Here is a 13,393-nt window from a genome sequence, read left to right as displayed (position 1 = left end):
CAATATACTGTGATTCCCAGATACTTACCTATAATGAGATTGCATAAGGTCAATAATTCATTAATATCTCATCACACAAGTAAATTGAAAATACTTTTATTACTACTTATTATGGCTGTTTACTGTTCAGAAAACAAATTTCAGTAATAATTTTGGTTTAAACAGAAACAGGACGAATTATGAATAAATGTAATTGATAGCTGTCAATTAAGAGGCCTTTGTGGTGAAAGAATAAAAATAGATATTCTTTATAGTTAGGCATAAATCATAGATGACAATCAACATATAAATGATTCAGTTCAGTAACTATTATTTGGTACATTGTACTGGGTGATTCATGATCATAGTAATGCTTTGGATTTTCATGTCACATGAGGAAGGGGAAGTGGTGTTCTCATTGCAATGTGAATGATAGGGGGCATAGAGGGTTAAGTAAACTGACCCAGCCATTTGTTAGTTGGTGACAGACAGATATAAAATGTCTTTTTAAATATCTGATTCTTCACACCTGCATATTTCAGCCTTTATAGACTCACAGTAGCAGAAATAGATGTCCAAAAAGAAAAGGCAAAAAGCCGAGAAAAAGCAGAGTATAGCACATAACCCCTTGGTTACACTTTAGACTTTAAGAGGTTGGTTGCTTTGGCAAAATATTATGAAATCCCAGATTAAGCCCACTGTTAAGTAGCATGTGACCTTACGCAAATAAGGTCTTTCTGTTCTCATATCAGAACTTAGGAGTTTGATTATCTTCAATTCAGTTACTCCAGGGTTTCGAGGTTGTTGAAGAAAAATAGTATTTATTTTAGAAATGACTAATTGTTCGAATAGAATATACGTTTACAACAGTTACAATAGCTATTTACAATGACTGTCATCCTGCTTTTTGTTGAAAGGGTCTTATGTTGTACTCTAAATTAAACTGTGAATAAAAAGAATATAGTCTGTAAGATTATAAAACCCCTTAAATTCCAACTAAAAGCCAAAGACCAAAAAAGCAATGTTGAAGTAGGAAGTAGGTGTGGCTAAGATAGAAGACACCAGACAAGGGAAAGCTGCTCATTGTTGGCGACTGCCAAAAGAGGGTGGCAGTGCTGTGTGGACATAATTCCGTGGCGTAAATTGTGTTTAATAAGAATGTGTGGCTTTTGTTTTCCTTTGACACGTGACTCAAGAGCTGGATTCCAGGATGGGAAGAAAGGTTGAGGAGCAGCGAATGATTCAAATAAAAAATGCTTTGGACTCTTCAGCTCCCTACATTATTAAAGGCCCTAAACCCGTTTGACTAAGTTTGACGATGTAATTATTCTGAGGAGATGTGGAATCACCAGCCCAGTGGCAGAATTCTTATTGTCCCAGATCCCTGAATTATTTTATTAATAGTTGTAGCTCATATTTGTTATATGCTTTATGCCAGGTGCACTGCTGAATGCTTTATATGGAATATCTCATTTATGACAACACTTTGAAATAGGTATTATTTCCATTTTCCTTTTATAGCAAAAACGTTGAGATATTAGAATTTAGCAACTTGCTGAAATACTTCGTGACTGTGTGTTTTATGTATGATATTTAAAAAATTCCACACGAAATTTGAGGGTGGGGAATGGTTATTGCTTTGCAATGCGTGTGAATATTATTTAACAGTTTAAGACAGGAAATGAAGAATGGTGTAAAATATAATAATGAATTCATTTGGAATTGCTTGCCATTTTTGCACAGATTATAATAACTGCTTGAATTGAATTTTCTTGCGTCACTAGCTTTGGAATCAGAGCTAAATTTGAATATCAGCCTTGCCACTTGTTAACTGGGCACTGTTCTATTGTAATGAGGTTGTTTAAATGTACTATGCCTCAGTTTCCTTATCTGGTAAATAGGCATAAAAGCTTCCTCCTTCACAGTTCTATTATAAATACATCAATCCTCATTGTTTATGGATTCCATACTTGCAATTCACCTACTTTATAAAACTTATTTGTAACCCCATAGCAATATATAGTACTTTGAGTCATTGGCAGTAAAATTTGAATCACCTGACCACGTGGTTCCAGCTGAGGTAAAACAAGGTGACATCTGTCTTCTTATCTCATCTCTCATACTTTCAACAAGTATCCATTTCACCATCTATTGAATACCATGTTTTTTTGCATTTTGTGTTTTTCATCGGTGATTTTACTATTTAAAATAGTGCTAAAGTGCTGGCTAATCATTCTAAGTGTAGGAAGGCTGTGACATGCCTTTTGGAGAAAAATACATGTGTTAAATAAGCTTAATTCAAGTATGATTTGTACTGCTGTTGGCCATCATCAGTTCAATGTTAATGAATCAACAACACATATTAAATAAGATGTTTTTTAACTGAAACACATTAAAAGGTTATGCATTGATTTGTTGATAAAGATATGACCAGAGGTTCTCAGGTGCCTAACCCTGTATCTCCCCTAGGAGCAACGATTCAGTAGTTGCTGGTTTAGTGTTCACAACTTTATATAACTATTGTGAATAAAATGAATTGACTGTGTAACAGGCATGCGCTTACTTTCAACTTTTCAGTTTTCCTTCTGTTCTTAGACAAGCAAACACCTCTGAAAGAGCTGGGGATATTCTTAATGATTTTAACAGGGCAATAAATACTCTGAAATAACACAAATACAGTCTTCTCCTTTTTAGCTTCTAGAGTCCCTTATAACAACTTGTCACAAAAATATTACTTCTTATTAAGTTAAAAATTCAGTTTTGCACCCTAGTCTAAACTGTCTTCCAAGATAACTTTATTTTAACAGAAATTAAATATTTTTCAACTCAGCAGGCATTGCAGTCCCTGTCGCAACTCTTCAACTCTGCCACTGTGGTGGAAAAGCAGCCATAGATAATATGTAAATGAATGGTGATGACAGTGTTTCAATAAAACTTTATTTACCAAAGTGGGCAACTGGCTGGATGTGGCCTGTGTGTGAGCTGTAGCTTGCTGATCCTTGATTTAGGGTAATGTTGGCTCTTGGTTTATGATATTATTTATCAGTTTACTAGAAGATCTACAAACCGTAGAAAGTAAAATTAAAAAATTTCTATAACTGTGTTTTTCTGTTGGTAGTACTGGAAGTGATAATAACTATATGTGGTGAGCATTAACTAAATGCCTGGCACAGTGCTACTCACTTTATACTATATATTTTCTCAGTTTAGTCCTATGAGAGTACATGATTACTATCTCATTCTTCAGAGGTAGAAATTGAGGCCTGGAGACATGAACTCATTCAAGGTCACAGAGTTAGGAAGTGGTGCAACTTGGTCCAAGGATGGTTTTGATCTTGTAGCTAGCATGTAAAATTCTTCACCTAACCTTTACTTATTTTCTGATATTTTACTACAATAATTTGGGGATGTTGATTGCAGAGTTAGAAGTTCATGGTACAGCGTCTTAAGCTTTTCTGGAAAAAAAAAAAGAAAAACAAACATTTAGTGGATAAGTAGATGAGTGTGGGTTTTAGCTCTAATTCTTAGGTTTTTAAACTTAGCTTTTGATTTTTTTCTAAGTTTTCAAATGTATTCTAAAAGGGGAATCTACCTAAATGTGAGGCTTTGCTGCTTCGATCTCTGCTGGGAGATTTTTTTTCCTTTATTGGATAATTTGAAGGTTTTATTTTGTTCTTGTTTCTATAATATCCTGATTAAAGGATTAGAAAGCCCTTTCCTATGTTTGAGTCACTAATACCACCCTGAGCACAAAGCCACATACTCAGGGGACATAGATTTGCATTTGTTGAATGAATAATAACTTAACAGCAGCACAACCTTCTTTTTTGTAACTGTGTCAACTGTTCTTCACATTGCCCATGTCTGCTGGGTGCAGTTCTCAGAATTAGCAGAGAGCTTGACATCAGTAATAAGATGTAGGTTGTGGAAATGACTAGGTTGGATTTGTGAATATTGAAAAAGTGGGCTCATGGTTTCAGAGTGTAGATGCTGGTTTAGCTATTGCATGTGAAGCACTGCACTGCCCTTGGTATCTCCTTTATGTTTAGTTCTCACTTGCTGGGTCAACCTTTTATTTGGATGTAGTATTTGACAGCTACAATTAGGAATCCAAGCATAATGATCCTTGTTTTCTGGAAACTCAAAGCCTCACATCAACTGATAAGTGGTCTCGATCTACATATCTATCTATCTATCTATGTATATATGTATATATGTATATATGTATATATGTATATATACATATATATATCTGTATCTCTATATTTGTATCTGCATCTAATCTATTATCTATCATCTATCTATCTATCTATCTATCTATCTATCTATCTATCTATCTATCTATGTATCTCCATCCATCCATCCATCTATAGAGAGAGTGATTTAATGGAGGTATTATAAGAAGAGTACTTACTGTAAGAGCACAGAGGGAGGCAAAACTGACTGCCTGGGGGGGACAGGGAGGTATGAAGAGGGCCATTTTTTGTTAGGAATGGGAGTTTTCCAAATTGAGTAGGTGAGTTGGTCAGCATTTCTGGAGAAAGAAGACTACAGCAACAAGAAAGGATGAAATATTTTGGGAATGATATGAATTTTGCTGTGGTTGGAAAAGGGTGGGCAAGCGGTGAGGCTGGTAGAACAGAGTGGGGCCAGATTGTGAACTGCAAGTGGTCATAAGGGCGACTTTGGAAAGCTGTAATCAGGGCGTGCCATGATCAGAGCTTTATAAAAATAATGCTGGTGACAGTGTAAAGGGGAGGAAAGGGATGGGGGAATCTAGTGACTCATGGGCTGTATGTCCTTCTGCCTTCCAGCTTTCTCCTGTGCTTCTGGAGAATATCTAGAAATGAAGAACCAGGTGTGCAGTAAGTGTGGCGAAGGCACCTACTCCTTGGGCAGTGGCGTCAAATTTGATGAATGGGATGCATTACCAGCAGGATTTTCCAACGTGGCGACGTTCATGGACACTGCGGTTGGCCCTTCTGACACCAGGCCAGTCGGCTGTAACAAGTAAGAACTGAAAGGAACCTTTGGATCTTGACTAAATAGTCAAGAAGGGAAGAGTTGTTCTTTTCCAGAAAGAATTTGAGGATAATCTTTCTACTAATTGGGATTATGCTGATAGATAGGCTAATTGCAAAGCATCATATTTTTTTTAGACAGCCATTACAAATAATGGAGCTGAATTTTCATGAAGTTAAGATAATTGTTCTCAGGACATAATAGCTACCATATGCAAAGATGTGATAAAGCTATTACAAAAACAATGTTCTAATAATATATTTATAACGGCACTCAAGTCAGTGGTATTTCTACAAACGCATCTCTGATTTTTAGTGGGTGCTTTCAGATTTGTTTTTTTCCCTCTGAAAGGAAGAAAGTGTAACCTTTATTTAGACACTTGATTATCTCCTGTAAGACAGAGTGGGCTAAGTACCTGAGGTGGAAAGCTCATTTACTTAATTTCTACCTCTTATAGGAGATTATTAGCTTTGTCTATGATACCACTAGAGGAATATGAAATTGTTTTGAAAAACCAAAACAAAATGTTTATCTTTGGGCTGTAACCTTTCCTGTTCTCTTTGTATTGACTATGTAATATTCTCTTTCATATGACCATGTTTAGGAGAATTAAACTTTAGACTTCTGGCTACCTTCTGACAAGATTGGATTCTCAGGAACTCAAAGTTCTACCATGAGCTAAGAATGCCAGGAATTATTTAGCTGTGCTAAAAGATATGTTTTCCCCCTACCTCCCTCTCTTCTCTCCTACTTTCCTTCTTTTTTATAAAGCTCTGGATGTTTATCCGGATTTATTTTTTTAGCCTATGAAATTTTCTTTATTATTTCTTGTAACGCAGATCTGCTGCTTACAAACCCTCTCAGCTTTGTTGTACCTAAACTCGTTATCTTTATTTTAGCCTCACTTTTGATGAACATTTTGTTGGACATAGGATTCACTCATTGTGTTCATTTTTTATTTAATGTTGATTATATAATATTTGTTAGAGCTGTCTTAAATATTTGTCTGTTTCTATTGACTGTCTTTTTTTCTCAATGAAAGGTCACATTTTCTCACTTCTTTGCTTGTCTAGTAAATTTTTATTGTATCTTAAGCATTATGAATGTTAACATGGAGGGAAAATAGATTAATTTTGTCTTCATGTGAAGGGTGTTGAATTTTGTTCTGGCAGGCAGTTTATTTACTCATCAGATTTTATTATTTTTTAGGGTGTCTCTGTATTGGCTTCACACTTAGTTCTAGGTCATGTTTTCTCAAGGGCAGGAGTTGGCCAGCTACAGCCTGTGAGCTCTCCCTCTGTTTTTGTAAATAAAGTTTTATTGGAAAACAGCTGCCCTCATTTACTTATGCGTTGCTATGGCTACTTTTGGGGCCACAGTGGCAGAGTTGAGCACTGCAAGAGACCAGATGGTCCACAAAGCCAAACGTCTTTACTCTCTGTCCCTTTATGAAAAAGTTTGCTGGTACCTGCTCTAGGGCATGGCCCATATTCCTAAGGTGTGGCAATTCTGGAATCTTAAATTAATGTCCAATATGGTTACCACATTTTCCCCTCTTTGGCTGGGTTAGAGCTCAAATGACTCCCATTAAGGTGACCTCTCGGATTATGCCTCAGCTTTGCAGTGGCTGCTAGTCTTGTAGACCCTAGCCCTAAACCCAGGACTGACAGAGAAACTCCATACAGACTCCTGGAGCCCCTTTTTCTCTGATTCTCACGCCTGTAAATTACAGCTCTTCCAGCTGCCCCAGACGCTCATCCCTGCTCCTCAGTTCAGTGAGACCATGGTGCTTTGCTTGGGTGCCATCTCCTGGTGCCACAGTTTAGAACCTGTCCTGAGGAAGGTGGTCAAGGTCACTTTGGGCCTTACCTCGTGTGTACTACCCTCAGGAATCTCAGCCCTTCACTGCCTGTTGTCAATCCTGAAAGTGCTTCCTACATTTTGTTGAGTTTAATAGATGGCGAAAGAGAAAGGGCCAATCCAATACCAGTTAGTCCTGTTGGGATGAGGACATCTCAGTCTTTTATTCAGATTTCTTTTTCCGTTAGAAATAAAGAAAAGAATTATTAAAATATCGCTTTTATCATCAAAATAAAGAATTAAATCTGAAGAGAAGGATGTTAAGTTGTACTGTCATACTGTTTGGTTAGAATTTTTTTTTTGCCAAAGAAGTTGACACATGACTCGTTATTGGTTAATTCTAAGAATTAACTTATGGTTAGATTTACAACCCAAATTTTGGTAAGCAATGTATTTTCTTTATTTTTCATCTGGTTTTTTAGATAAAAATTCCAATCAGACTTTAGCCCTACTATATACCATGAAACTGTGATCTGTATTTTAGTTAGGTTCAATGGGCTGTTTCTAGAATGATTTCTTCTCTACATCAAGGAATCTTCTCACCCCTCTTTCATGTGTATGTGTATATAAATAGAACTTCAGATGTTGTTTGAGAGAATAATTCTACCCAAGATTAATAGAGTTAGTGGTTGTCTCTTTAGTGATGAATTTTTGGTGAAAAATAGTTTCATCGCCAGTTGGTCACATAACCTTACCAAGATTTAGGAAGTCATGTGCCATAAGAAATGAACCTTTTCCCAATAGTGGCGTTGGCCTTCAAATTCCAGAAAAGCTTCTGGTCTTCTCTGCTGTGCCTTGCTGATGGAATGACTTTTGAATCTGAGTTACATAACTTGTGAACAGAAGAGGTTTCTGAATGCTAACATAAAATGCCTCTTGGTTTCCTTTCTGCAGCTCTTCGTGGGTTCCTCGTGGAAATTACATAGAGTCAAATCGTGATGACTGCACTGTGTCTTTGATCTATGCCGTGCACCTTAAGAAGTCGGGTTATGTCTTCTTTGAGTACCAGTATGTCGACAACAACATCTTCTTTGAGTTCTTTGTAAGGCCTTTTATATTCTGAAATTTACTTTTCAAGGGACATTCATGTAAAATTTCCCATAATCAGTTGTTTCCATTACACTTTATGCCTTCTTGTTTTATTTTTTTGTGTGTAAACTGAACCTTTTGATATTAAAAGAAAACTTTATTTTCTATATTATATTTTCTGGTTACTACTATTTTTTTACTTCTGAGCTCTTTGGGCTTGTTTTACTGTTTGTTATGATCATTAGATGACCATTGGCTGTAGACTTTTTGTGTGACAAATATATTTTCCCCAAGAATCATTTTAATTGATTTTTATAGCTGCAGGTGCTATTTTGTTAAAAATATGTCTTCACCTATTTTAGTTTTTGTTTACAAAGTTTTTTCTCTTAGCAATTTCAAATATTAGAATTATTTAAGTGTATTCATGGGCAATGTTTCAGAAGTAGAAGTGGCTAAGTGTTTCTGATTCTGTCAGTTTTGAGCAATCTAAAGGAATCAGTGGATGGGGGATAGTTGATGTCTCTGGCAAGAGATTAAATAGCATTAATGAATACAGGATAAAATAATAGTCTAATAGAATAGCCTGTGGCTGCTGAAATTGTTTAATTATTTTATGTAAACTGTAGCTAATCTAGCAGATATTTGTTGTGGCAATGACGCAAATGGTTGAGAAAATGTTTCCAGATTGATGTTTTTATACAAAAAAGTGTGTGTGTTGTAGAGGTAGCTGGGAAACCATCTTATAAACTGTTTCTGTGGTCCAGATTTCAGGAGCAAATATACTAACAATTCTAAAACAAATTTATATTGCTCTTAATAATGGAAATTTCAAAATCACAGATTTGGTAGGAAGAGAGGTTTTCCATGGAATTATGAGCCTTAGATTTGAAGTCAAGAGATTCTGGCTCTAGTCCCATCTCTGCCAATTGCTAGCTGTGTGTTATGGGGGAATTAAGTTAACTTTTCAGCCCTCAACCTTCCCTTTTCTAAAGTGGATTGTGTGACAAGACCTTTTCAGGAACCTCCTAGCTGTAATATCCTTTGGTGAGTTTAAGATGTTAAACAACATTCAAACAGATTTGCTTGTTAAGCTACTTTTATTTGCAAAATACTTATCAGAGTGAATGATCACCTATTTTATGGGACATTTTGCCATATTACTAAAACTAAAAGTTAAGCAAAACAATTATATAATTGTTCAAACAAGCACTTAGTTTTATACTGCCCAGCAAGCTTTGAGAGTTGTCAGTAAAGGTACTCCAGAGGCATGAAGTGTCATTACTTCCTTCCAATGATGCCTTTGTTCTTTTAGTTATAGACTGAAAAGGAATGACAAGTTCGTGTTCCTTCTTTTATTGATATTTCAGCTTTATAGCTTGCGACTGATTGACTCAAAGGGTTAGCACTTCACCACCATCATGCTAATGGTTAATGGAAATGTCTGAAGACTGAAAGATGCAGTTGTACCTGTGGATTTTACATAATTCAAAGCAATAAAGTATTTAATTTTAGAACTATGTGGGACATTCATTCAGACCTCCCCTTTTTAATGATGAAGCTGAAACCTAGAGAGAAGTGAGTGGATCAAGGTCATACCACTACAATTTGCTTTTAGAATGAATAACAGAACTCAGGTCTCCAGGATGCCAGTAGAATGTCACAATAATGCAGAAGTGCCTGATTTCAGCTGAAAAAAAACTTTCAACTTATTCAAACGCTGACCACCAAAGGTACCTTCAGGGCCCATATCTGTTTTAAAATGGCTTAACACTTACATTAAAATGGCCATTAAGCTTATACTATAAATAGGTTACTTAAATTTAATTAAAGCCAATATCCTCAGTAGCGGAAATTCTCTAATATTTGGATGGCAAAATGATCTATTTTCTAGTTAGTAAGTCTTTAGGAAATCTCTCTGATGGAGAACATTTTCATGTTGTTTGCCAAGAGGATGAATGAAGTGGCAAAATGATTTAGAGAAGAAAGAAAGAGCCATTTGGCAGAAATAGATGATGAGCTCTTACTTTAAAACTACTCTGTTGCTGGGCCGGCTGAGTGGCTCAGTTGGTTAAGAGCTTGCTCAAGAGTTTGAGCTCTGAGCAACAGCGGTTAGAGTCCCAGCCTGAGCTGAGCAGCCACTGAGCTGCCAACAGGTGGCAGGATGGCTCAGCTAAAAAAACAAAAACAAACAAACAAACAAAAAACTACTCTGTTGCTGACTATTGTGCAATACTGTAAAGATGGCCTAACTCTGATGTTTCTGTCTTCCTCGTAGACCTGGAAAGGTAGTGTCACAACCCCTAGGCATTTTGGAAGAATTTTCTGGAAAGCACAAAGTGTTTGGTGCTGTAGTCATTTGAATTGTCATGGCAAATGATTACCACTTACCTCCAAATAAAAATCTGAGACTTCGACTTTGACCATAGCCACTCACCTACACATTTGGATTAAATCCTGGGGAACTGAAAACAAAGCAGACTTCATTTAGTTATTAATTTAAGATTTTACTGTCCCAGATATTGTGAAAATAAACTTTATTTTTATACCATTGGGCTTGTGTGGTGACTGCAAGCTTTTCAAACAATTTGGTAAGTCTGGTAGATTTTTGTAGTGATTGTTTTTCTTTATGATTTTCAATATTCGCTGCTCTCTCGTCCTCTCCCTTCTCCTCTCCCCTCCCTGCTTCTCAGTGAGCTAGCCTTTTTGTTAAAATAATGACAGTGGTTTACCTAGAACCACTCACTCACATGCAGTTGTCCCCTTCGGCTCCAGAGATCTAGAGATGGCTACTTGTTGAGAATTACTCATGGCCATTGTTTAGTATGTCTTGAAAAAGGTTCTTGCAGCTTGTCCTGTGTTGAGTAAGAAATTTAATTAAAGCCATTATTCAAGCAGATATACTGGGATCATTGTGTTTAATCCACAGATTCAGAATGATCAGTGCCAAGAGATGGATACCACCGCCGACAAGTGGGTCAAACTCACAGACAATGGAGAATGGGGCTCTCATTCTGTAAGTCTCTGTGTGTTCTTCTCCTCTCCCCCATGCCCTCTCTTCTTTTTCCTTTCCCCAATCTTTTTAAAAAGCTTATTATAAGAAAAAAAAACAACGATAGAAATTGTTTATTAATGTAGACAGTTTCCAGGTAGGGAAGATATTGCTCCTAAGTTTCATGGACTCAGGCTTTTTTCCTACCTTTCTGTTTCTCCTTAGACCCTTTCCCATCATTATCCAACTTTCCTTTTTCTCAAAAGAGGCATTAACAAGAAATAAGGCTAATCAAACTAATATACAAAACCTCTGAGTATGTACGTTTACAGGTGTGCCTGTCACATGGAAGGCAAGCAGTGGCTCTCCGCACTGGAAGGACCCTTGTTTTTCATCCAGCTTTCTCTGCAGTCTCCCCAATAAGTGATTTTCATGCTTGTCTGATTGGGGACTGTGCTGACTCTATTACTGGACAGCTCTGATTATTACAATATTCATCCATGTCTGGAGCCTAAACCTACTTCCTATCTATTTGCCACCTATTGGTCAAAGTTCTAAGTCCTCTGAAAAATACCTTCACAGTGAATAAAATGACTGCCTAATTCTCCACGTGATAACTGTAAATGCTTGAAAGCAATAATTAGGTAACACAGTCAATGTATCTGTTATTATTTGAGACACTGTCCCTTTGGAGTGAGAAATGCATTTAAAATCTAACTCTGGCTTGTAGAAGTTGTGTTTCTTTAGGCAATTGGTTTAATTTCTTTGGGTCTGATATTTTTATGTAAGAAATAGGACCCATCTTGCAGAGTTAAATGAGGTGACATATTGGAAAGGCCTGTGCAGTGTCAGCAACATAGACTGAGCTCTATTTCAGTGACTAACCATCCACCTTTGCCTTTGCGTTGTGGCAGGTAGGTGCCCTATCTTTGAGTGATTGACACAATGTACCCTTTCCGGGTATTTTTTGATGTGTATGCCTGTAAGTGATCTTAGTACCACTTAAGAGCCATTCACTTAAGCATTCAATCAGCTGGACTTTGAAGGTACAAATGACCCTTGGCAAAAAATACGCTTTCTTCACTTCTGAAGACTTTATGCAAGCGGAAGGAACTTAACACGTTACCTCTTTGGCAGGATGAAGTGATTGGATACGTTTTAAGTTTATACCACTTGAATTTGGCCAGCCAGAGACTGCAGAGAAGAATAAGGGGGCGGGGGGGGGGAATGAGAAAGCAGGCAACCCTTAGAATTAGTTTTCTTGCCTGAATCAACATGCAATTTCTCGGAAAGGTAGTTTGATGTATAATTACAAAACTGTCCTTTTGGCAAAGGAAGCATATATTAGACATAGTGTCATTTAAATTCTGGAGTCACACAGTTACATCAGGTTATTTATTCTATAAGAAGAGTCCTATTTTCTCTTGTTGCCGTTGCAGTATTGTTTATTCAATAAATTTAAAACAAAGCAAACTCATTCTGTTGCCTTTTTTGTTTTCAGAGCTCAAAGTGTACTTATCAGTAGTGGCATCCGATAAATATGTAATAGGGCTGAGTTTCCACTCTCTAAAATGAGTCCCTTTTAAATATAAACCTAGAGTTCATGCAAATTGTTTGAAAATCATTTTATCTTTTTGTTCAGACTTGAGGACTTGTTTTCCCTTCTTTATCACTATATTTTTTAGATTGGCAAGCTATTTAGTTCTTCTTTGTTTAGAAAATGTGAACTTCAGCAGAGCTTAAGTATTAATAATAGACTTAAATTTGTGGTTTCCAAATTAATGGTGTTCATTATAATGCAAAGAAAAATGTATAGGGGATTAACTTTCAGGTGTGGTTGGTCGTAGCATGGCTTACCTGACCTGAATATTTTGTGTTTTTCTTTACAGGTAATGCTAAAATCTGGTACAAACATATTGTATTGGAGAACTACAGGCATCCTTATGGGCTCTGAGGCAGTAAAGCCAGTATTGGTAAAAAATATCACAATTGAAGGTATTCCACAGCAATCTGTTTTAGTAGTCTGTCACATTTTATGTTGAGTTAAAATATTGAAATTGTTGGTTTTGCTGACTCAGGGGTTTATGGGACAGGAATTCATATATTAGATATCATACAGGTCTAGAGACCCTGGTTTTATGGTTTTTTTGGGGTTTTTTTTTTTGGTGCCCTTAAATTGAATTATTTAAATGGTGTGAAAAAATAAACATGATGACAATTTTAGGTGTCTTTAAGTAAAAGAACAAAAATCTTTATTAATAAGGGCTTATTATTCATTTGAAAAATGCCTATTATGCCAGTTATCGAGCTTACTCAGGTCACTGCTGTCTCCATAAAAACAACAATAAAATAAACACCTTGGCCTGACTGTGTCCTAAATCTCTTGTGCTTCTTCTGAATCAGCTGAGACTCTCTGGCCAGGAGAGCAGCCAATAAACCCTGGCAAGGTTCTTTCTCATTTAGGGCTACTTATAATTAAAGCAGTGAATCTCCTTTATTAAAGTTTGGCTTGTG

General features: G+C 36.5%; 1 protein-coding gene across 2 annotated transcripts in view; it reads left to right on the top strand.

Annotated features, from left to right (window-relative positions):
* The window catches only part of ELAPOR2 (endosome-lysosome associated apoptosis and autophagy regulator family member 2), a 175,807-nt gene that overhangs the window by 95,004 nt on the left and 67,410 nt on the right, over nucleotides 1–13,393 (top strand). For both annotated transcript variants that reach the window (XM_019623735.1, XM_019623733.1), the window contains exons 3-6: nucleotides 4,794–4,989; nucleotides 7,756–7,903; nucleotides 10,817–10,903; nucleotides 12,769–12,874. In XM_019623735.1, the coding sequence (XP_019479280.1) occupies nucleotides 4,826–4,989; nucleotides 7,756–7,903; nucleotides 10,817–10,903; nucleotides 12,769–12,874 (505 nt within the window). In that variant the 5' untranslated portion in view covers nucleotides 4,794–4,825. The remainder of the gene's footprint in view (nucleotides 1–4,793; nucleotides 4,990–7,755; nucleotides 7,904–10,816; nucleotides 10,904–12,768; nucleotides 12,875–13,393) is intronic.

This window comes from Hipposideros armiger, unplaced genomic scaffold (assembly GCF_001890085.2).
Source record: "Hipposideros armiger isolate ML-2016 unplaced genomic scaffold, ASM189008v1 scaffold_560, whole genome shotgun sequence".
NCBI classification, from domain to species: domain Eukaryota; kingdom Metazoa; phylum Chordata; class Mammalia; order Chiroptera; family Hipposideridae; genus Hipposideros; species Hipposideros armiger.
The sequence above is the reverse complement of the archived record's forward strand: the minus strand, read 5'-3'. Positions and strand labels throughout refer to the sequence as shown.